At 42.1% G+C, this 25,537-nt stretch overlaps 1 protein-coding gene across 4 annotated transcripts in view; it reads left to right on the forward strand.

The window, feature by feature from the left end:
* The window catches only part of LOC124116615 (multiple epidermal growth factor-like domains protein 10), a 48,458-nt gene extending 23,469 nt beyond the window's left edge, over positions 1-24,989 (forward strand). For 2 of the 4 annotated variants that reach the window (XM_048401408.1, XM_048401407.1), the window contains exons 8-15: positions 176-307; positions 892-1,029; positions 2,616-2,753; positions 4,340-4,477; positions 4,831-4,965; positions 9,502-9,639; positions 12,386-12,494; positions 22,785-24,989. In XM_048401408.1, coding sequence (XP_048257365.1) covers positions 176-307; positions 892-1,029; positions 2,616-2,753; positions 4,340-4,477; positions 4,831-4,965; positions 9,502-9,639; positions 12,386-12,494; positions 22,785-23,019 — 1,163 coding nt within the window. In that variant the 3' untranslated portion in view covers positions 23,020-24,989. Of the gene's footprint in view, positions 1-175; positions 308-891; positions 1,030-2,615; positions 2,754-4,339; positions 4,478-4,830; positions 4,966-9,501; positions 9,640-9,698; positions 9,966-12,385; positions 12,495-22,784 lie in introns of those variants that run through there. The other 2 variants (XM_048401409.1, XM_048401410.1) reach the window with 2 other exon arrangements.
* Positions 24,990-25,537: the final 548 nt, after the last annotated feature.

Raw genomic sequence — 25,537 nt, forward strand, 5'->3', positions numbered from 1 at the left:
TCCTCCATCCACGGTGATGCTGATGTAACATGACTACACGTTGATTAACACCTACCTTTACACCTGTAATAGTCGGTCCTCCATCCACGGTGATGCTGATGTAACATGGCTACCCGTTGATTAACACCTACCTTTACACCTGTAATAGTCGGTAACATAGGGTGTAATTTCACAGCGTGTCAGGACGGGACCTACGGCTTCAACTGTACATCCAGGTGTGGGAGATGTCGGGGTGGAGTGCCATGTGACAAGATAGGAGGAGAGTGTGCCAAGTGTGATCCAGGATTTATTCCCCCACTCTGTAAACGTAAGTATACGAGAATTCAGGCGCTGCCATATTTTTGGATGGTATGCAAATTAAAGGTTAGCTTCACTTTTAATGCAAGTCATTTGCTAGAAAAATCAAGTTTACAAATCTATATACTTAGTGTTTCAACTGATGTAAATCGCTTGTGCAAGCCTTCTTAGACAGCGCCAAGTCGCCTGGGAAACGGATATATTTTATCAGGAGATAACGGAACAACATGTTTCAGAATAAATATACATGAGGTGTTGACTTTAATCAAAACGTTTGTGTCTGAAATATATTTGGTATGAAAAAAATGTCAAATGTCAAAACTATATTTTTACCACCCTCCACTGTATGAGTACTACATTTAGGTATGATGTGCGTTGAAGACAAAGTCAGCTGGTTAAACTAGAACACTTAGAAACTAAACATACTGTACCTTTATATCAACACAGTTGAATGTCTTGTTCACAACATAATAATCTGGTGTTTTGTCGACCTTCACAAGATATTATTTATTTTATTGCTGAACGATTTTTAATATTTCATGTTGAAATGGTAATGATATGCATAAAACGTAACGATACATTACGTTATTCCAGAGTGCAAAGATGGTCACTTCGGAGTCAACTGTACCCAGTCCTGTCGCTGCCTGAATGTGACGGAGATCTGTGACAAGACCACGGGGGAGTGCAGGAGCGGATGTGAGGCAGGCAGAACAGGGAGGGGCTGTCAGCGATGTGAGTTTACATAACGGCACTACATGTCGTGATACCCTGTAGTCAGGCAGGCAGAACAGGGAGGGGATGTCAGCAATGTGAGTTTACATAACGGCACTACATGTTGTGATACCCTGTAGTCAGGGAGGCAGAACAGGGAGGGGATGTCAGCAATGTGAGTTTACATAACGGCACTACATGTTGTGATACCCTGTAGTCAGGCAGGAAGAACAGGGAGAGACTATCAGCAATGTGAGTTTACATAACGGCACTACATGTTGTGATATCCTGTAGTCAGGCAGGCAGAACAGGGAGGGGATGTCAGCAACGTGAGTTTACATAACGGCACTACATGTTGTGATACCCTGTAGTCAGGCAGGCAGAACAGGGAGGGGATGTCAACAATGTGAGTTTACATAACGGCACTACATGTTGTGATATCCTGTAGTCAGGCAGGCAGAACAGGGAGGGGATGTCAGCAATGTGAGTTTACATAACGGCACTACAAATTGTGATACCCTGTAGTCAGGCAGGCAGAACAGGGAGGGGATGTCAGCAATGTCAGTTTACATAACAGCAATACAGGTTGTGATATCCTGTAGTCAGGTAGGCAGAACAGGGAGGGGATGTTAGCAACGTGAGTTTACATAACGGCACTACATGTTGTGATACCCTGTAGTCAGGCAGGTAGAACAGGGAGGGACTGTCAGCAATGTGAGTTTACATAACGGCACTTCATGTTGTGATATCCTGTAGTCAGACAGGCAGAACAGGGAGGGGATGTCAGCAATGTGAGTTTACACAACGGCACTACATGTTGTGATATCCTGTAGTCAGGCAGACAGAACAGGGAGGGGATGTCAGCAATGTCAGTTTACATAACGGCACTACATGTTGTGATATCCTGTAGTCAGGCAGGCAGAACAGGGAGGGGATGTCAGCAACGTGAGTTTTCATAACGGCACTACATGTCATGATGCCCTGTAGTCAGGCAGGCAGAACAGGGAGGGGATGTCACCAATGTGAGTTTACATAACGGCACTACATGTTGTGATATCCTGTAGTCAGGTAGGCAGAACAGGGAGGGGATGTCAGCAATGTGAGTTTACATAACGGCACTACATGTTGTGATATCCCGTTGACAGGCAGGCAGAAGAGGGAGGGGCTGTCAGCAATGTGAGTTTACATAACGGCACTACATATTGATATCACTGAAGGATGTTGTGCGATAATTGCCGACAAACATTGCCCAAATGCATCTACATCTGAATGTCAGTGCAAATGTACAGGCCTCGTTTGCCATATTGGTCATTATTTTAAATGCATAAAATGTACTTGATATCCTCGAACTTTGAAAAGAAATAGCTATAGCATCCAGCATAAGTTTATGGAACCGTAGTGATATATTCGTGTCCATGTTAGTGTTTACAAATTTCCGTACTGTATACAGATAGATCTGTTTTGTTTCAAGTATGCGAGACCGGCAGTTACGGCCTGAAGTGTGAAGGGCGGTGTGGTCAGTGTGCAGGAAGGCATCTTAGATCCACGTCCATTTCGGTGTTCACCATTTCCCTTGTTGTATTCAGATAGATATGTTTTGTTTCAAGTATGCGAGTCCGGCAGTTACGGCCTGAGGTGTGAAGGGCGGTGTGGTCAGTGTGCAGGTGGTCACAAGAACTGCAGTCCCTACAACGGCTCCTGTCACCTTGGTTGTGAGGGCAACTGGAGAGGAAGGCGTTGTGGAGGTGAGTCAACTTTTGTCACAAGATGGTTGGTTGGTTTGTTGTTTTACGCCGTATTCAGCAATATTCCAGCTATATGACGGCGGTCTGTAAAATATCGGATCTGGAGCAGACAATCCAGTGATTGATATCATGAGCATCGATCCACGCAGTTGGGATCGATGACATGCATCGACCAAGTCAGCGAGCCTGACCACCCGATCCCGTTAGTCGCCTCTTACGACAAGCATAGTCGCCTTTTACTGTCACAAGATGTGTGTACTCTGATTGCCCAGGACAGGACCGTGAAGCCCTAATCATTAGTGACACCTAGTGTTGTACAATACACAATATATACAATGTACTGCCACTAAGTGTAACATACTATGCATTCCACGATAAAAGATTGCTGGGAATCACATTGGACGACACGCATGACCAAATTACCACATGTTCTGAAATGTGTCCACAAGAACAAAACACAGGTATTTTACCTACTACATCTCGCACGATATGAGTGAGTGAGTTGGGTTAACGCCGCTTTGTACAGTATTCGGTTGTTTCACAGCGTGTCAGCTTAATGTGGGAGGAAAGTCTGGACTTATGCAGGTTTACCACTTTGGTGACACCCATGAGCACGGGTATAGTGCTGAAAAGCCTAGATCCCACAATCATAGGTTTCTGGCGTGCGAAAGGGACGAACTCTGCACAGTGAATTGCGTCGCCAGCTGTGGGCCATCTCTGCCCCCTCGTAAGAAATAGGGGCGGTCGGGTAGCCTAGTGGTTAAAGCGTTTGCTCGTCACGCCGAAGACCAGGGTTCGATTCCCGACATGGGTACAATGTGTGAAGCCCATTTCTGGTGTCCCCCGCCGTGATATTGCTGGAATATTGCTAAAAGCGGCGTAAAACCATACTCATTCACTCACTCGTAAGAAATAAAAGCAACGTTCTGTCTACCTCTTTGATTTGCAATTGTATTTGTCAATGGTGCCACAAATTGGTCATCAAAAGTTCCGAGCTTACTCTAGGGTGAATGTTATACAGTGAAATTACATTGTCTGGTCCAGACATCATAGCTTGAATACTACCCAGAGCGGCGTTAAACAACAAACAAAACAAAATTACGTTTAAGAGTCCGATACCATGGATGCACATTCTATATTTTCGGTTTACTAATTAACAGTTCACTGCACAAATTGCCGCATGGAAAATGAAACAAAATCACTTAAAATGTGTAAGACTTCATTCATGTCCGATCCATCCTTGTGTCTATACGAATACGAACAAAATAAATTAGTACACAACTACAAACCAGAGCAAACAATACATATTCTGACAAACTGAATAAATGTCTTACAGGAATTCCAACTGTGACACTCATGTGACAGGCAGTAAAACAAATTCGAACCATTAAAAAAAATATAGGTTAATGATTTAGTTTTAGTTTTTTTAGAACCAACCCTGAAAGAATTTCTGAACAAAAACGTGACCCTAATAGAATACAACGCGTCGCCTTAGAAAAAAGACTATTTGCTCAATTTTGGAGATATAGTCTTTTTCGTCTGTGCGTACTGTGTAACAATGTAAACGAACTGTGTTTACCACGCAGAGTGTAAGGACCGTTTCTATGGGGCTCAGTGCAGCTATAGATGTGGACGGTGTCGTAGTAACGCCATCTGCAGCAAAACGTCAGGCGACTGCCCGGATGGATGTGAACCAGGATGGCAAGGGATGACATGTGACCAAGGTAACCAGGTTGTTTGACTTTCACATTACACCCACTTGCTTCAAACAAATCAAGGTACATTTTGCATTTTAATTATTTTTACACATGTTTCTGTACCTTATTGTGCTTACAGTCCACTGTGACCCGTGTACCGTTGTGTGGCCTGTAATGTGACCTTCCAATGCTGTATCAGTACTTTGTACATGGAACTGTTTGTTTTTGTCGAATCGAATTAAATTTTGTATTCCAACCCAAATAAGCATTCTACTACAGGGTGAAAGTTGAATGGCAGGATATTGTATGTTAGTTACAACTAAGATGAGTGTTACCTTTTTCATTTTTGAGTCCCTCAACAGCTTCACTGTTGTTGACAGAATGTGACGGAGACAGATATGGTGACGGGTGTTCTGAGACTTGTGGTCAGTGTGCAGGGAAGTGCAGCCCTGTTACCGGAACATGTGATCAGGAGGGTTGCAGTGATGGGTGGATGGGGCAGACATGTGACGAAGGTGAGTGACCTGTAGCCAGGGAGGGTGGACGAGGTAGAGATGTGACGTATGTATGTGCCCTGTAGTCAGGGAGGGTGGACGGGGCAGACATGTGACGTAGGTGAGTGACCTGTAGTCAGTCAGGGAGGGTGGACGGGGCAGAGATGTGACGTAGGTGAGTGACCTGTAGTCAGTCAGGGAGGGTGGACGGGGCAGAGATGTGACGTAGGTGAGTGACCTGTAGTCAGTCAGGGAGGGTGGACGAGGTAGAGATGTGACGTAGGTAAGTGACCTGTAGTCAGGGAGAGTGGACGGGGCAGCGATGTGACGTAGGTAAGTGACCTGTAGTCAGGGAGGGTGGACGGGGCAGAGATGTGACGTAGGTAAGTGACCTGTAGTCAGGGAGAGTGGACGGGGCAGCGATGTGACGTAGGTTAGTAACCTGTAGTCAGGGAGGGTGGACAGGGGAGCGATGTGACGTAGGTAAGTAACCTGTAGTCAGGGAGAGTGGACGGGGCAGAGATGTGACGTAGGTTAGTAACCTGTAGTCAGGGAGGGTGGACGGGGCAGCGATGTGACGTAGGTAAGTGACCTGTAGTCAGGGAGAGTGGACGGGGCAGAGATGTGACGTAGGTTAGTAACCTGTAGTCAGGGAGGGTGGACGGGGCAGCGATGTGACATAGGTGAGTGACCTGTAGTCAGGGAGAGTGGACGGGCCAGAGATGTGACGTAGGTAAGTGACCTGTAGTCAGGGAGAGTGGACGGGGCAGAGATGTGACGTAGGTTAGTAACCTGTAGTCAGGGCGGGTGGACAAGGCAGAGATGTGAGATAGGTGAGTGACCTGAAGTCAGGGCGGGTGGAGAAGGCAGAGATGTGACATAGGTGAGTGACCTGTAGTCAGGGAGAGTGGACGAGGCAGAGATGTGACGTAGGTGAGTGACCTGTAGCCAGGGAGAGTGGACGGGGCTGAGATGTGACATAGGTGAGTGACCTATAGTCAGGGAGGTGGACAGAGCAGAGATTCGACGTAGGTAATTGACCTGTAGTCAGGGAGGGTGGACGGGGCAGAGATGTGACGTAGGTAAGTAACCTGTAGCCAGGGAGGGTAGACGGGGCAGAGATGTGACGTAGGTAAGTAACCCGTAGCCAGGGAGGGTAGACGGGGCAGAGATGTGACGTAGGTGAGTGACCTGTAGCCAGGGAGAGTGGACGGGGAAGAGATGTGACGTAGGTAATTGACCTGTAGCCAGGGAGAGTGGACGGGGCAGAGATGTGACGTAGGTGAGTGACCTGTAGCCAGGGAGGGTAGACAAGGCAGACATGTGACGTAGGTGAGTGACCTGTAGTCAGTCAGGGAGGGTGGACGGGGCAGAGATGTGACCTAGGTGAGTGACCTGTAGTCAGTCAGGGAGGGTGGACGGGGCAGAGATGTGACGTAGGTGAGTGACCTGTAGTCAGTCAGGGAGGGTGGACGAGGTAGAGATGTGACGTAGGTAAGTGACCTGTAGTCAGGGAGAGTGGACGGGGCAGCGATGTGACGTAGGTAAGTGACCTGTAGTCAGGGAGGGTGGACGGGGCAGAGATGTGACGTAGGTAAGTGACCTGTAGTCAGGGAGAGTGGACGGGGCAGCGATGTGACGTAGGTTAGTAACCTGTAGTCAGGGAGGGTGGACAGGGGAGCGATGTGACGTAGGTAAGTAACTTGTAGTCAGGGAGAGTGGACGGGGCAGAGATGTGACGTAGGTTAGTAACCTGTAGTCAGGGAGGGTGGACGGGGCAGCGATGTAACGTAGGTAAGTGACCTGTAGTCAGGGAGAGTGGACGGGGCAGAGATGTGACGTAGGTTAGTAACCTGTAGTCAGGGAGGGTGGACGGGGCAGCGATGTGACATAGGTGAGTGACCTGTAGTCAGGGAGAGTGGACGGGGCAGAGATGTGACGTAGGTTAGTAACCTGTAGTCAGGGCGGGTGGACAAGGCAGAGATGTGAGATAGGTGAGTGACCTGAAGTCAGGGCGGGTGGAGAAGGCAGAGATGTGACATAGGTGAGTGACCTGTAGTCAGGGAGAGTGGACGAGGCAGAGATGTGACGTAGGTGAGTGACCTGTAGCCAGGTAGAGTGGACGGGGCTGATATGTGACGTAGGTGAGTGACCTATAGTCAGGGAGGTGGACAGAGCAGAGATTCGACGTAGGTAATTGACCTGTAGTCAGGGAGGGTGGACGGGGCAGAGATGTGACGTAGGTAAGTAACCTGTAGCCAGGGAGGGTAGACGGGGCAGAGATGTGACGTAGGTGAGTGATCTGTAGCCAGGGAGGGTGGACGGGGCAGCGATGTGACGTAGGTAAGTAACCTGTAGCCAGGGAGAGTGGACGGGGCTGAGATGTGACGTAGGTGAGTGACCTATAGTCAGGGAGGTGGACAGAGCAGAGATTCGACGTAGGTAATTGACCTGTAGTCAGGGAGGGTGGACGGGGCAGAGATGTGACGTAGGTAAGTAACCTGTAGCCAGGGAGGGTAGACGGGGCTGAGATGTGACGTAGGTAAGTAACCCGTAGCCAGGGAGGGTAGACGGGGCAGAGATGTGACGTAGGTGAGTGATCTGTAGCCAGGGAGGGTGGACGGGGCAGCGATGTGACGTAGGTAAGTAACCTGTAGTCAGGGAGAGTGGACGGGGCAGAGATGTGACGTAGGTTAGTAACCTGTAGTCAGGGAGGGTGGACGGGGCTGAGATGTGACGTAGGTGAGTAACCTGTAGTCAGGGAGAGTGGACGGGGCAGAGATGTGACGTAGGTAAGTGACCTGTAGTCAGGGAGAGTGGACGGGGCAGAGATGTGACGTAGGTTAGTAACCTGTAGTCAGGGCGGGTGGACAAGGCAGAGATGTGAGATAGGTGAGTGACCTGAAGTCAGGGCGGGTGGAGAAGGCAGAGATGTGACATAGGTGAGTGACCTGTAGTCAGGGAGAGTGGACGAGGCAGAGATGTGACGTAGGTGAGTGACCTGTAGCCAGGGAGAGTGGACGGGGCTGAGATTCGACGTAGGTAATTGACCTGTAGTCAGGGAGGGTGGACGGGGCAGAGATGTGACGTAGGTAAGTAACCTGTAGCCAGGGAGGGTAGACGGGGCAGAGATGTGACGTAGGTAAGTAACCCGTAGCCAGGGAGGGTAGACGGGGCAGAGATGTGACGTAGGTGAGTGACCTGTAGCCAGGGAGAGTGGACGGGGAAGAGATGTGACGTAGGTAATTGACCTGTAGCCAGGGAGAGTGGATGGGGCAGAGATGTGACGTAGGTGAGTGACCTGTAGCCAGGGAGGGTAGACAAGGCAGACATGTGACGTAGGTGAGTGACCTGTAGTCAGGGAGGTGGACAGAGCAGAGATTCGACGTAGTTAATTGACCTGTAGTCAGGGAGGGTGGACAGAGCAGAGATGTGACGGTGGAAGTACACGGCAGCACGAGTGACTAGCTGAATACTTATTGTCAAATGCACAGGAACCCACAACGTTTTGTAGTTTGGTTTTGTAGTTTTGGTCAGGATACGTTTACCTTTTTTGTATCATACACCTTTACACCTTTACACCAATTTGTATCAGTATTTGGTAGTGATTAATAACCACGCGCTCATGGTATTGTCGGAATCGTACAATGGCATTTATACCACCGACAAAACACGTCTGGCAGGACTCCTTGAGTGGAACATTGTGTAAAGGTTTGTGTGAAACTTTGACTTGCCTCCTTGGCCATGTAGCTCATTACAAGAAAATAACTATTGTCTTTATATATGACAAGGTGACAAATATTTTAGGACACACACTTATTTTTTGTCAATGTTAGATAAAAAAAAACAATTTGCATTTGCAACTACAAATCTATAATGATAATTGAATTTATTTATCTGAAGAAGCTTCCCGAAACCGTGAAATTTTTCAGAACAGTGAGAAGCAGAGAACCTGTGGTTTATATGTAAGAAGCGAATAGGTATCAAAATCGTACTTGTCAAGCATATTGAAAAATGTCAGGTCGAAAAGGCCTCGAATCGCTTCTCGCTGCTCTTGTATATGTACGACCAGCCTCCAAATACTGTCCCATGCAGAAACTTCTCGAACGATAAAGCCTGTCATGTTCACGCAAGGAGGTCTGGATAAATCCCAATTCCCCGTACAAAACCATCTGGAAAGTTCCACTCGCTTCTGTCAACCGCTGTTCAAATCTGACAGCACTTGATATTTTGTTATCAGCAGCCCATTCCTTTGATGCTACTGATAAACGCAAACACACTCACAACAGTCTCCACCGCCACTCAAATTAGCCACACCTAAAACTATTCAAATAAGTCGAACTTCGTTGTGTCCAACTAGGATGTGCCGAATTCTCGTTTGCCTCAATAGCTCACCTTCCGATCCCAGCGAATTTCTAAAATATTTATCATCATTTATACTTGGATCTGTCGAACTGGATTACCGGTTGTTTCGAACTCATTTGGGAGTCATATATGTATAAAGCATAAAGTTGACCTAAGAATGCTAAAACGTAACAATACATTACGTTATTCCAGAGTGCAGAGATGGTCACTTCGGAGTCAACTGTACCCAGTCCTGTCTCTGCCTGAATGTGACGGAGATCTGTGACAAGACCACGGGGGAGTGCAGGAGCGGCTGTGAGGCAGGCAGAACAGGTAGGGGCTGTCAGCGATGTGAGTTTACATAACGGCACTACATGTTGTGATACCCTGTAGTCAGACAGGCAGAACAGGGAGGGGATGTCAGCAATGTGAGTTTACATAACGGCACTACATGTTGTGATACCCTGTAGTCAGACAGGCAGAACAGGGAGGGGATGTCAGCAATGTGAGTTTACATAACGGCACTACATGTTGTGATACCCTGTAGTCAGACAGGCAGAAGAGGGAGGGATGTCAGCAATGTGAGTTTACATAACGGCACTACATGTTGTGATACCCTGTAGTCAGGCAGGCAGAACAGGGAGGGACTGTCAGCAATGTGAGTTTACATAACGGCACTACATGTTGTGATACCCTGTAGTCAGACAGGCAGAACAGGGAGGGGATGTCAGCAATGTGAGTTTACATAACGGCACTACATGTTGTGATACCCTGTAGTCAGGCAGGCAGAACAGGGAGGGGCTGTCAGCAATGTGAGTTTACATAACGGCACTACATGTTGTGATACCCTGTAGTCAGGCAGGCAGAACAGGGAGTGACTGTCAGCAATGTGAGTTTACATAACGGCACTACATGTTGTGATACCCTGTAGTCAGGCAGGCAGAACAGGGAGGGGATGTCACCAATGTGAGTTTACATAACGGCACTACATGCTGTGATACCCTGTAGTCAGGCAGGCAGAACAGGGAGGGACTGTCAGCAATGTGAGTTTACATAACGGCACTACATGTTGTGATACCCTGTAGTCAGACAGGCAGAAGAGGGAGGGATGTCAGCAATGTGAGTTTACATAACGGCACTACATGTTGTGATACCCTGTAGTCAGACAGGCAGAAGAGGGAGGGATGTCAGCAATGTGAGTTTACATAACGGCACTACATGTTGTGATACCCTGTAGTCAGGGAGGCAGAACAGGGAGGGGCTGTCAGCGATGTGAGTTTACATAACGGCACTACATGTTGTGATACCCTGTAGTCAGGCAGGCAGAACAGGGAGGGGATGTAAGCAATGTGAGTTTACATAACGGCACTACATGTTGTGATACCCTGTAGTCAGGCAGGCAGAACAGGGAGGGGATGTAAGCAATGTGAGTTTACATAACGGCACTACATGTTGTGATACCCTGTAGTCAGGTAGGCAGAACAGGGAGGGGATGTCAGCAATGTGAGTTTACATAACGGCACTACATGTTGTGATACCCTGTAGTCAGGCAGGCAGAACAGGGAGTGACTGTCAGCAATGTGAGTTTACATAACGGCACTACATGCTGTGATACCCTGTAGTCAGGCAGGCAGAACAGCGAGGGGCTGTCAGTTTACATAACGGCACTACATGCTGTGATATCCTGTAGTCAGGCAGGCAGAACAGCGAGGGGCTGTCAGTTTACATAACGGCACTACTACACTATAACATCCAGCATTAGTTTATGGAACTGAAAAGTCACATTCGTGTCCATGCATGAACTGCAGTCCCAACAACGGCTCCTGTCACCTTGCTTGTGAGTTCAACTGGAGAGGTAGGCGTTGTGGAGGTGAGTCAGCTTTTGTCACCAGTTGTGTGTACTCTGATTGTCCAGGGCAGGACCGTGAAGCCCTAATCATTATTGCACATGAAAACTATAAGAATAGAAATAACAAGGGGCCGTTTGTCCAGCTGGTACGAGTAATCCTGTCTAACATGTTACAAAAGATTACCTAATAAACAATGAAATCGTAATTTCATAGATCATTAAAAGTGGTCCGTGTGGTTCGTGTGAAGGGGGAGATGAGAACTGCATCTCCACTCACGGGTCCTGTGTCCGGGATGTAAAAAACACTTGACAGGTGGTTAACTTACATGTTGTTGTTTGTTTGTTGTTTAACGCCGCATTCTGCAATATTACAGCTATAAGACGGCGGTCTGTAAATAATCGAGTCATAATCAGAGAATCCAGTGATTGACATCATGGGCATCGATCCACGCAGTTGGGACCGATGACATGCATCAACCAAGGCAGCGAGCCTGACTACCCGATCCCGTTAGTCGCCTCTTTCGACAAGCATAGTCGCCTTAACTTACATGTACACATTCTGGCGCCTTTAGTGATTGTCCTGTTTGCAATAAGTAGAAATGTCAGTGGCATTACTACTCGTATTCCCAGTGTCCCGAGTGCTAAAATACAAGCAACACGTTCTGCTTAAACAGAAGGTTGTACAGCAACAAGTGCAGCACCTGCCGACATTCAGTTATTGTTATTGATGATGGCTCATGAGTGAGTGAGTGAGTGAGTATTTGAGTGAGTGAGTGAGTATTGTTTTACGCCGCTTTTAGCAATATTCCAGCAATATCACGGCAGGGGGGACACCAAAAATGGGCTTCACACATTGTACCCATGTGGGGGATCGAACCCGTGTCTTCGGTGTGACGGGCGAACTCTTTAACCACTAGGCTACCCCCAGCTCTTGTATTAGATTATTTCATGGTTATAAAAGCCGACTAAATAGCATGTATCGCTTCCATGTTAGTTGGGCACTTCGGTGATAGATATGTGGACAGAATAGCTTTGATACTTGGAAGTTCTTAATTCCACCTAAAAAAATGTTTGTCACAACTATTCCCATTTTCCGCTCCAATGTTTGCCATTTCTAATAATTGAACCTTTTCTTGCCTAAAACATGAATAATAATCATTTGTAAAACTATTAAAATGACTATATTTTATGGAAACTGGGAACTGTTTCTGAATCAATGTTGTTTGACTATATGTCACTCTTTTTCAGGTATCAGAAATACTGACTCCAAACTTATAATTCCTGTGGTGGGATCCTGTGTGGCAATAATAATCATCATCATCGCAGGAAATGTTGCTGTAACAATGTACATCCTCAGGTAATATGATATATTGACTATCCTTGTGGGTACCATCAAGTAGTGATGTTATCAAAGTATTGATTTCACTCATTCACCAATTAACAAAAATTAATTTAAAACTAAATGCTTATAATATTTTATATGTTTATTTGGCTTCTGAAATAGAAAACCCAAAACGCAAATGTGATCTTTCAAATTACATATGGATATGTTTTACAAAATATGAAACAAAACATGAAATAAATCTCAGTTGTCATCGTCACTGCAAACTTAGGTTTGACGGACATTGATCTTTAAGAAGAGTCAGCATTTGTTGTCCCTCGTGTTTTGAACAACGGGGGGATAAAACGATCAGCATGTTTGTCTCTCCGTATCTGTTTTTCGTTTCCGGAGCGGAACTTCCAAACCGTTGAATATTTCTCGATGAAACTTTCTATACAGATCAGTTTAGTGATAAACTGATGCCTTTTGATGATTTGGGGATTGTATTTTATTGTGCATTTCTTGTTGTTTTCGTGACTTTACTGAAAATGATGTGCTCGTTTCCGGTGAAGAACTCCAAAACCATTGAATATTTCTTGATGAAACTTGCTCCACAGATCAGTCTATAGTTAACTGGTGCCTTTTGATTATTTGGGAAATTGAAAAATACTGAACTGAACTGAAGGTATCAAACAGCAATGAACTAAAAAATGGTGTATAAGTAGCCAAGCTCCTTTTCCGAGTGAGTGAGTGAGTGAGTTGGGTTTAACGCCGCCTTTAACAGTATTCCCGTTATATCGCGGCGTGTCAGCTTAATGTGGGAGGAAAGCCCGAAGTGATGCAGGTCGTTTACCACTTCGGTGAAACCCACTAGCACGGGTATATATGTATGGTGCTGACAAAACCTAGAAACATAGTCAGGGCGAACCGGGATTCGAACCCACATTCATAGGTTTTTGGCGTGCCCAACTCTGCACAGAACACGTCCCATTTTAATTCTGGAAACCCAAAAGACCAGAAACTCTACGGTCTTTGCCCAGTCTCGGTTAAAGGTATTTACAAAATTAAACATGCCGTTTTCATGGGAACATACCGAGGAAGAAAAAATGAAAAGAAAATTGTTTAAAAACTCAATATTTAGACTATGTCGCCCATGGGCCTGCCCATGGGCGAAGTCTGGCCCATGGGTAGGCCCATGGGCAGGCCCATGGGCGAGAATATGTTCCTTTACTTAAAACTCATGTTTTTGTTTCGCAAATACATTTAATGTATTCATTCAAGTATCATGACACAAAATTTAACTCATTTTAACTTAATTCAACGATTTTATAGCGATATTGAAATATTTCGCCCATGGGCGAGAAAAAGGTTTGGCCCATGGGCGAGAATATGTTCCTTTACTTAAAACTCATGATTTTGTTTCGCAAATACATTAAATGTATTTATTGAAGTATCATGACACAAAATTTAACTCATTTTAACTTAATTCAACTATTTTATAGCGATATTGAAATATTTCGCCCATGGGCGAGAAAAAGGTTTGGCCCATGGGCAGGCCCATGGGCGAGAACATGTTCCTTTACTCAAAACTCATGTTTTTGTTTCGCAAATACGTTCAATGTATTTATTCAAGTATCGTGACACAAAATGTAACTATTTTTTACTTAATTCAACTATTTTACGGCGTTATTAAAATATTTCGCCCATGTTTTCGTCAGTCCCTTTCAAGCATCAACTAACTGTTTGCAAAGTATATTGTATCATGTGAAATATACTTTATATTATATCATTACATTACTATTTAAAAAGGGCATTTGGTTGGATGTTTCCTTTAGTTCTACAAATTTCACCTGTTTTACATATTGTAGCGATCTTTAATGAACCCGGCCTTACCTCTCAAAACGTTTTGACAGTTTATCATACGAATTCATGTGCGTGTACTCCAATTCATTGGAGTTATTTTCCACAACATTAAATTTTAGTTAGTTTCTATTTCATTTCCCATTTTATGTCCCGTTGATACATCACACTGGGCAATTACGTGACACTAGGTATGCAATATACAGGTACGTGTGCGCGTATTTTAATGAAAAAAACTATTCGTCTTTTATTGCATAACGTTTGGCTGAATATCTTAAATTATAACGAAATCTCGAAATAATTATTTAATTACATGCGGTTTCGAACTGACCAGTGGGAATTATGTTTCAATGCGATTGAGGAAAACGTGAGTGAATATTGTGACACTAAAGCAACTTTTAACTGCATTGTCACTTTTGGTATGAAAATGGTAACAGTTCAGAAAAAACAACAGCCTTCTTATGATAATTCTCATTAGTACGTTGTATCTAATTACAGTGTCGGCCTTATTTACAGATGATTCTACAATACCTGCTCTCGGTCAATTACGATCTACCACACCACGCGTGAATAAACAGTTATGCAGGTGTTGCTGTGGGCAAATACCTAGCCTGAAAATGTTTATTTTTTTTAGGATACATGTTTTACAAATGTTCGTTGATATTTGGATATATTAAGCACAAAGACAAAAAAATGTTTATGAAAGATGAATTAGTGCCTTGATATATTCATCGAGATGTGTATCATCGTTTATTCAACGCGAACGAATCTTGTATTTTCTCCGCGATCCTGAAATGTATCATCGTTTAATTGGTCATTCAATAAACGTATGATTGGAGGAGATATCAAAGGAGCCGCCCAATATACACAGTGTCGTCCGGTGAACTACCACCCCACCCTGTCCATTAGAGTTATGTAATCGGTACACAAATATATTTGATGCGGTGTCAGTGCGGAAGGAGTTTGAATTACGTCCGCCACTTGCCACTGAAATCCTCAAAGTATAGAAACAGTAAACAAGGTCAATCCGTACTAATTACCTAGTGACGAACGTAACAACGACTGTCAATAGGGAAAATGGTGAAAACAAATTGAAATAGATTTTAATAAAACATTATTGTACTAAAGTTGCCTAAAATTGTTTGACCGTGTTATGTGTGTTGTAAACTGACGAATAGCAAGTAATTGTCATGCTGTACGCATGGTTCCATATACAAATTCAGTTATACAACCGGTATGAAACTGAGAACTGAGATACCAAGTACAACCTGCATTCACACACGGAAGCAATATACTTGTGTGTATGCCCTATCCTCTAAAAAATGTATCACTAAAGTATTTGCATTGTTATAAATATAGTAATGATAAAACTTGGTAATTTGGTAGGTCTCCGACAGATATGATTTTCAGTTTTTTACACCTTTGATTGATACGGATTGCGTACCTGTAGTCTAGTCACTGTCTCTAATGTATCTGCTTGTTAGAAATTTCAAATGTCTTGTTATAGCACTGTTCCTAAAATACGGCAGTTTCTTTTATCGGGTATAAATAGTTGATTCGTATTGTCACGCAGTCATTTTTACTTGATCGAATGATTTCCACCAAAAATTACGGCAGAGAGTTTTATTATATTTTTAGAAGATTTTAGAAGATGCTTACATCACTGTATCTCAGAACATAAAACTGATAACATTCAAACATGTAATTAGTACACAGTTAATTGTTACATATAATTTCCTGCATATTCCTTTTTGAACAAAAAGCCTACATGTATACTGATATCGGTGTCCACTGTTAAAAGGGTATTAGTGCAGTCAGCCATGGTAAATGGAGAGACAATAATAAGGTGATTAGTTATAGTCTGTTGCAGAATATGCGGTATAAGTGTAGTCATTTATACATATACACATTACACATATACAGATAAAATACACGATATGATGCAGTGCAAGAACAAATTAAGATACGGTTTCTATTAAAAATAATTATACGATTTTGGATTTAATTAGCATGTTTAAATTTTCAGGCCAACACGGCTGAGATACAGCATCGGCATACTCAACTGGAGTTGTTTTCTGCCGGTCGTAAGTTCATTGTTTGACTGAGCACACTCGTGTCGGGGTTGCGATATTTTCTTCTCTTTGTTGGCAGCCTGCCACCGGTCTGAATTTTGAGAAAGGTCTGAGCATGGGACTGTTCATTACTTCTTAATGATGTCTACAAGCTTACAAACTTGTAGATGTTGGGTGCGGTTAGGACCAAACTTTTTCAGCTCAGAGTGTTAGTGGTCCTGGAACCCATAGTGTCAAACAGGTTCTGCACAAAACGTCCATCAGATTCTACTGTTCAACAACATTGTCACTGAATTTCAGAACTCTGGCATGATATAATAATCAAGGATTTCGAAGGTGAACGAGGGGAAAGGCAGACGCACGTGGATTTACCCTCAGGTTATTATTGTCTGGAGTTCACATTTTGGGGCATTTCATATACTAATTGAACAGAGTTCACCTGCACATGTCCACTTTAGTGATACAGACTGTAACCAAAAATGCAATGAGCCGTAGCTCTTAATCCCTTATAACAACGGTAACAACAACCAGGGTGAGGACACAGTAAGGTTAAACCGTGTCCAACAGACAATCTGAGGTGGCTATCTCCCATCAAGTCAGCTCTGTTTTTAAGCGCATAGTTATGTTTTTACATATTGAAATAAAAGGAATGAAAAAAATTATATTTAACAAACCTACACATTACCAAATACAAAACTTTATAACCCTTTCTAGACTTCGTTCCAATTAACCTGGATCATTCAACTCGCTCGCGAAGGTCGTATGCGACTTTAAAGTGAATACGTCTACAGTGTACAAGTAACTTTTAACTGTATCATATATACTCATGATAAGCAATTATTTTCGTCCCTAATCCGAATGAGCACATTCTGAGGCTAAATCTGCAAAAGGACAGATAAAATATTTCTTTGTACAATGCAAACGATACAAACGTAGCGGCTGATAATAGAGACAATGATTTAATAATCTGCAATATATCAAGTGTTCTCGTTCAATCTATTGTACATATTGAAGTGATTGTAAAGTTTCAAGGAGTACTAAAATATTGTGGTATTATGAATGTATTTAGAATATGAATAGCGAAAAACCGTCACCATATCGGATGAACATGTATAACTTGTCTTCCAACACCACGCTTGTGCCGAGGCCCATGGTCTTAAAACTAATCGGTCCCATAAAAGGAGCAAATAGTTTCGCAGATACTTCTTGCTATGGTTCACTCCCAATTGTCAGACGACCTAATCATCAGTCAGACCAGTCAAGTGTGACCAGCGTACCTGCCTGGTTTTGGCTCCTAATTACTGAACTGCCCAATACTGTCATACTGTGGGCAGAGTAAGCGGTCTCGTTGAGTGATACAGACTAACCAGATTATGATTGTGTTTGTAAGTTGCGTTTAATCTGTGTCGGGTTGCAGTTGTTTTATTAGTCAAGACTAGGGGTATTTTTTTCAATGAAACCTTTTAGCCGTTGAGTTTGTTTTGCATTCATTTCATTAAATACATTGTTAGGTAGAATAATAACACGTTATATGGATTAAACATCTCCCTAATCTGAGTATAATCTTACATGTACTCTAAGTACCGTACTATATTACTTTGCGGAGACACTGAGTATAATTTTTTAGTTGGCATTGTATGCTGTCTGAATGACTTTACACAAATCCCTGCATTCAATAGACCCGTGAAGATCTTCAACAAACCATTCTTGGCGTAAAAGGGCGACAGCGCTTGTCGTAAGAAGCGACTACCGGGATCGGGTGGTCAGGCTCGCTGACTTGGTTGATGCATGTCATCGTATCCCAATTGCGTGGATCGATGCACATGATGTCAATCACTGGATTGTCTGGTCCAGACTCGATTATTTACAGATCGCCGTCATACAGCTGGAATATTGCTAAGTGTGGCGTTATACAACTAACAAACAAACAAAACACAAAAAGAGAAAGTGTATGAGTACTAAAACTTGCAATAGATATGCGTACCCTACGTACACACATGAGTCCCATTCGACAGTCTACAACACACGAATAACTGTCAAACAAGTTTGGGTACCCCTTCTGTTCAGGCAAGTTATTTAGTTCGATAATTTTGTATTAAAATCCTTTTCAATTTGTTTTCATCCTTTTTCCCTATTCCATGCATGTTTATGTTGCTACATCTTATTGCTCATGTTTCCAAGTATTGTAAAACACTTTAATGTTTCTCCTTCTTAATCTAACGTTATAACATTTCCGGTCATTGCCATCATCTAATACACAAGAGATGATACCAAGACATATTTTATTCGGTTTTATGGTCTATGCGGTCTTACAATTGATTTTATTAGTCTTTAAATCTTATGTCTAGTAAATATTTTCACAAACAGGGCTGTTGACTGATATAAGGAATGTAACATCCAGTTGAGGACTGAATACGACGTACGTTAGTCTGGTAACGACATTTCTACAATTAATATTTTGAATAAGCCGTTAATACGCCAGTTGTGACAGGGATGATGGTATGGTAGATGTAGCAGACATATTGACAGCCGTTGTTACGTGAGTCACTAGGTTATTAGTACGGCATTGGCCTTGTTGATTGGTACTATACTCTCTGTGGCCACTGGCGGACGTAATTCAAACTCCTTCCACACTGACATCGCACCAAATATATTTGTGAACCGATTACATAACTCTTACTGCAAGGGTAGGGTGGTAGTTCACGCGAAACGGACGACACTGTGTATATTGAGCGTCTCCTTTGATATCGCCTCACAACATACTTTTAATGAATGACCAATTAAACGATGATACACATCAGGATCGCGGAGAAAATACAAGATTCGTTCGCGTTGAATATATATATCAAGGCACAAATTCATCTTTCATAAACTTTTTGTGTCTTGGTGCTTAATATATCCACATATCAACGAAAATATGTAATATATGTATCCACAAAAATATACATGTACAGGCTAGGTATTTGCCCACAGCAACACCTGCATAACTGTTTATTCACGCGTGGTGTGGCAGATTGTAATTGACCGACAACAAGTATTGTAGAATCACCTGTAAATAAGGCCGACACTGTAATTAGACACAACGTTCTAATGAGAATATGAGAATTATCATAAGAAGGCTGTTACGTTTTTCTTAACTATTACCATTTTCATACCAAAAGTGACAATGCAGTTAAAAGTTGCTTTAGTGTCACAATATTCACTCACGTTTTCCTCAATCGCATTGAAACATAATTCCTACTGGTCAGTTCGACACTGCTTGTAATTAAATAATTATTTCGAGATTTCGTTAGAATGTAAGATATTCAGCCAAACGTTTTGCAATAAAAGACGAATAGTTTCTTTCCTTTAAAATACGCGCACGCGTACCTGTCACGTAATTGCACAGTGTGATGTATCAACGGGTCATAAAATGGGAAATGAAATAGAAACTAACTAAAATTTAATGTTGTACACGCACATGAATTCGTATGATAAACTGCCAAAACGTTTTGAGAGATAAGGCCGGGTTCATTAAAGATGTTGGGTGCGGTTGAACCAAACTTTTTCAGCTCAGAGTGTTAGTGGTCCTGGAACCCATAGTGTCAAACAGGTTCTGCACAATACGTCCATCAGATTCTACTGTTCAGCAACATTGTCACTGAATTTCAGAACTCTGGCATGATATAATAATCAAGGATTTCGAAGGCAAAACCTTTTCTCGCCCATGGGCGAAATATTTCAATAAATCTGTAAAATAGCTGAATTGAGTAAAATTGGGTTACATTATGTGCCATGAAAATAGTAAGAACACCTGCATGTATTTGCGAAACAAAAACATAAGTTTTAAGTAAAGGAAAATATTCTCGCCCATGGGCCAAACCCTTTTCTCGCCCATGGGCGAAATATTTCAATATCGCTATAAAATCGTTGAATTAAGTTAAAATGAGTTAAATTTTGTGTCATGATACTTAAATAAATACATTTAATGTATTTGCGAAACAAAAACATGAGTTTTGAGTAAAGGAACATATTCTCGCCCATGGGCCTACCCATGGGCCAGACTTCGCCCATGGGCAGGCCCATGGGCGACATAGTCTAAATATTGAGTTTTGGAACATTTTACTTTTCATTTTTTCATTACATTTTGTGTCATGATACTTCAATGAATACATTTAATGTATTTGCGAAACAAAATCATGAGTTTTAAGTACAGGAACATATTCTCGCCCATGGGCCAAACCTTTTTCTCGCCCATGGGCGAAATATTTCAATATCGCTATAACATCGTTGAATTAAGTTAAAATGAGTTAAATTTTGTGTCATGATACTTGAATGAATACATTAAATGTATTTGCGAAACAAAAACATGAGTTTTAAGTAAAGGAACATATTCTCGCCCATGGGCCTGCCCATGGGCCTACCCATGGGCCAGACTTCGCCCATGGGCAGGCCCATGGGCGACATAGTCTAAATATTGAGTTTTTAAACAATTTTTTTTTCATTTTTTCTTCCTCGGTATGTTCCCATGAAAACGGCATGTTTAACTTTGTAAATACCTTTAACCGAGACTGGGCAAAGAGCGTAGAGTTTCTGGACTTTTGGGTTTCCAGAATTAAAATGGGACGTGTTACAGCGAATCGCGGTGCCTTAGACGACTGGGCCATCCGTGCCCTCCTCCTTTACCGAATTGCACCAGATCGGGGGATATATCATCCCCTGATGACAATACATGATTGAGTCTTGTTTACATAACAGGCGTTTTAGCATTGGTATAATCTGAACACATCAACATAAATGTCGAACACCTGGTGTCATGACTGATTTTAAGTGATCTATTCAAATATTTTTCATCAGTATTTTGCCCTCTTAGGCCAAATGGAATCTGCCTCAACACATAACCATGAATGATTATTCTCTGGTGCTGACGTTTTGATTTGTTTACAACACTTAGGCGTTTATCGTAGATATCGGATAGATGAATATGTATTCCAACATGCATCAAGATCATTGATCAAATAATGTTCATATATGTTACCCGTGAAGATCCGGGTTAGAATAAGTCTTCAGCAACCCATGCTTGTCGTTAAAGGCGACCATGCTTGTCGTTAAAGGCGACTAACGGGATCGGGTAGTCAGGCTCGCTGACTTGGTTGATTCATGTCATCGTATCCTAATTGCATAGATCGATGATCATGATGTCAATCACTGGATTTTCTGGTCCAGACTCGATTATTTACAGAGCACCGTCATATATAGCTGGAATATTGCCGAAGGCGTCGTTAAAGAACACACAAAAAATGTTTAAAAAATCCTATTTGTTTAGGTAATTGTTCATGAAAATATTTAGTCCTGCACCATGACTGTGGAATATATTTATTTTATGAAAAAAAATAATCTAGAAACGCATACAAAAGCAAGTCTAGTCAGATCTAGCTAGCTCTATTCCATATGAATATTCTATATGAAATCAGCATTGGGAATTTTTATATTTTATAGAGTCAAGAAGGATATTGTGTAATATAAGTTTTCATAGACTAAATGTTTGTCTAGAAAAGGTTAGATTGGTGGGTTTATTGAACTTTATCTGTTTTGAGAATTGTTGATACCATGCGCAACCGCCATCACACATACAGGATCAAAGTGCAACCACGTCGTAAACAAACGGCCACGTATTAACACTTACGTCTACACCTGTACAGAAAACAGCAATATAATGTAACGACATGTGAAACATTACACACCAAGTGCCAACATATTGGACCCTTTTAGCCATTTCACAATACAAAGGGACTTTAATCATCAAAACATGTCTTCCACGGGTCATATTGCTCAGAGGAGATCTGACTTTATGCCCAAGGAAAAATCCTAGCAAATATGCTACAATGAAATGGCATAAGAATGCTTTGCAGACCATTGAGAGTTCATCGGGTACCTTGACGCCACAATCAAATCACATGCTCACTGAACTCTGTAAGCTCAAGACACTCACGCTATTTACAAACTGTTTTGGGTGATACATTGCTTCTTAACCTCGTGTCTTCGTAGAAACGTGGGGAAGCCTCGGGGTTTTATCAACTTGTGTTGAAAGATTTGATATTATATAACATGACATTCGGGTGAGACTTTCAAACAGATCTTCTTGTGTGTGGAATATGAATATGTAAAGGCTTTGTTGCTTTTAATTTACTTGTTCACTGCCATTCTAAGAAATTTGAAGAAAATTGTATTCTGATATGGTTGGTTTACATAATCAGACACCTGGACGTGTATGTCGACGTAGAGACCGTGCAATGTAGCGATGCTAAGATATGCCTTCGTTGTATGTTGTCACGTAAATCAGGACCTAGGTGGTCACAGTCCTTCAAGACAAGACCCATGTTGTATTAGACCGTTTGCTCATATTTGATTGTAGGAGGCGTAGAGTCAGACAAGGGGAGACCACTGCGGATGATCTTGAATGCGTCAATCTTGGCAGACAAGAGGAAGGCGAGGACGTGGACTCAACACCCCAAATTTACCAGAACACCACGACATCGACGGGCATATACGAAGACCTCAGCCTCACACCAGACCACGTCTATGAAGAACCGTTCGGTGCATCTGAACACCCAGGGTTAATGCAGGTGGAACGCCCGCACCAACCATAACCTCATGTACATTGATATGATACCTGTGCAGAATATGAAACCTTTGACTTTATGAAACATGTCATGCCTAAAGTAAAATTGCAAAGATAGCAACATCAGCACAAAACAAAGTATGACTTGAAGTTAAATGATTCATTTGCACAAGGCACAACCAAAGCCAGGCTGAAATAAATCCGAGGATCCCTATCCATGCATGCGATTTTGGAGCTGTGTTCTGATACCATTGTCTTCTTAACGACTTGTCTTAACGATAATTTCACTTTGGTGAGCTTGATCCCGATTCATTTTGGAAGTTTTAGGCACTGATTTGCCTGGTGAAAACTCAAATATCCTCACGCTGCCTTGCCAAAGCTGGATGATTGCTGACTGTGAGATAATATACATGGTCAACATTCATCAAACACTTACATGCATAGATAATTACTTTTATAGTTGTGTTCGCAATTGTTTTGAAGCGAACAGCTTTCCTAGATTGTTAAACCGTTTTCGTGGTCTAGTGGATAGCACGTAAGCTCAGAGAGCTGAAGGTTAGATGTTCGATCCCCCGTCGCGTCATACCATAAGACATTAAAAGACGGTACTTGTTGTTACACTGCCTGGCATTCGGCATTAAGGGAATTCAACAAGGACTGGTCGGCTCGAAGTCAGTATACTGTGTCAGAGTGAGGTATTTAGGTTAAACTGCATGGTATCTCGGTGGGCTAGCACTATTATTAGTCTTATGATTATGGAAAGGGTTTTGACGCATATAGTTATATACATAATAGGTATATGTTCAAATGTTATTACCTTGTTTTAACAATGTCCCATTATATTTCGTGGGGTTGACTGTTAAATATAACCGTTGATCAAAATGTAACCTCATATTGCCAACTTGATGCTGTAATTGTTACCAGGCAACATCAAAAACAAGCTATTTTCTTTCACCATTGCACGCAGTTTGCATGATTCATAACTGTATCTATGTATAATATATTATTATTATCAAGCATTTGCCTTATGTTTCTCAAAGTTTTTTATCATGCCGTGTTCTCTTTTCGTGTATATGTTTTCGTCTACTCACTTTTCTGTCCGCTTCTTTCTTACCATGATTCATTTGAATTTTGTAATTTCTCTGACCTTAATTTTGTATTTACGTTGCTGCTTATGTTTTTATAGTATTTGATATGTTATTGTTATATAAGGCTGTCTACTGCTATGTCCTGTTGCATATTGTTTCGTTGATGATGAATGACATATACTAATTTGTGTATTGTTGTCATCTTGATAACTGTATATGTCTACACATATCGTACACAAGACTTTCATCGCTTAACTCCGTTAACAATTTTGATGCGTTTATTATTAATGATGCTGGTTGATAGGCTTTTTAAACTTAATGATGTCTGGATCATTTTTGCCAACTTTTTATTTATGTTGCATTTTCATTTTACAGTTGCGCATATTACACATACGGTGATTGTGCTTTAAGAGAAGAGTAAATGAAAGCTTGACAGCACCTGTTGAAATATCTAATATCATGATTTATATTTGCAAAATATTTTGTAAGTGAGTAGTTTTGAGTAAGGTCTCATTGGATAACCTGGAAAGTTAGCATATTGTGAATTCTGTCAAAGTTTTTTCAGCAAGATGGTGTTTACAGGATTATAGTTGTGTAAGGTAAACCCGAGTTAAACGTTTGCTTTTGAAATATGAATCTTTATTTTCCCTTGGCTTGTCTTATCTTAGTGGCATCTTGCATCGCAGTCATTTTAAACCAATAATTTCCTTAAACTGGGGCATATTTTACCATTTGAGGCCTGACTTTGCAACTGCATTTCGAAATTCATTGCCTAATGTGTTATAGTAATGTATAATATGTGACTACAAAACATGTGCACCGCCCGCCCCCATCTATCGTGTCGTATTAAAAATTAACATATTTGAAATAACAATTTGGAACTATTTTCTCAATAAAATGCGAGACAATTAATGTTTTTTGTGATTTCATTCGGAAATTAAAAGAGATTTAATTATTTTCATTCATTCAACTTTTCATTCATGCAAGAGCGTGCTACACAAGTGTCATGGTGAGCCTCTGGTAATATGGTGCTTCATGCATAGTCAGACACATCAAATCCAAATTTGACCATGCAGAGAGGGAAAGATTGTATCAGAGTCACACACATTTCCTTTGAAACTATCCTGTAAGATATTCTTTATCAAACAGAGGGAACGCTGTTGTCACCAGTACAGGTAAGTACTGGCTTTAAAGAATCACATCCAAAATGGAACACGTCTACATAATGTTAATCCAAGGTATTCATGTTACTGCATATTGAGCTTAAAATAGAAATAACGGTTACTTCACATAGTCGTGATCATATAACTGGCAACATAGATCGACTTGTATGAAAGATCAGATTCCTCATTGACCTTACATATTTCATAACTGCACTATAACATCTTCATCTACAGTTCCCAGTGTCACTTCCGTGTTAATAACAACAGACAGCAATGTCCTTGCAATAGGGTATTC

Source organism: Haliotis rufescens, unplaced genomic scaffold (assembly GCF_023055435.1).
Source record: "Haliotis rufescens isolate VD_foot unplaced genomic scaffold, xgHalRufe1.0.p SCAF_22, whole genome shotgun sequence".
In the NCBI taxonomy this organism is placed as follows: Eukaryota; Metazoa; Mollusca; class Gastropoda; order Lepetellida; family Haliotidae; genus Haliotis; species Haliotis rufescens.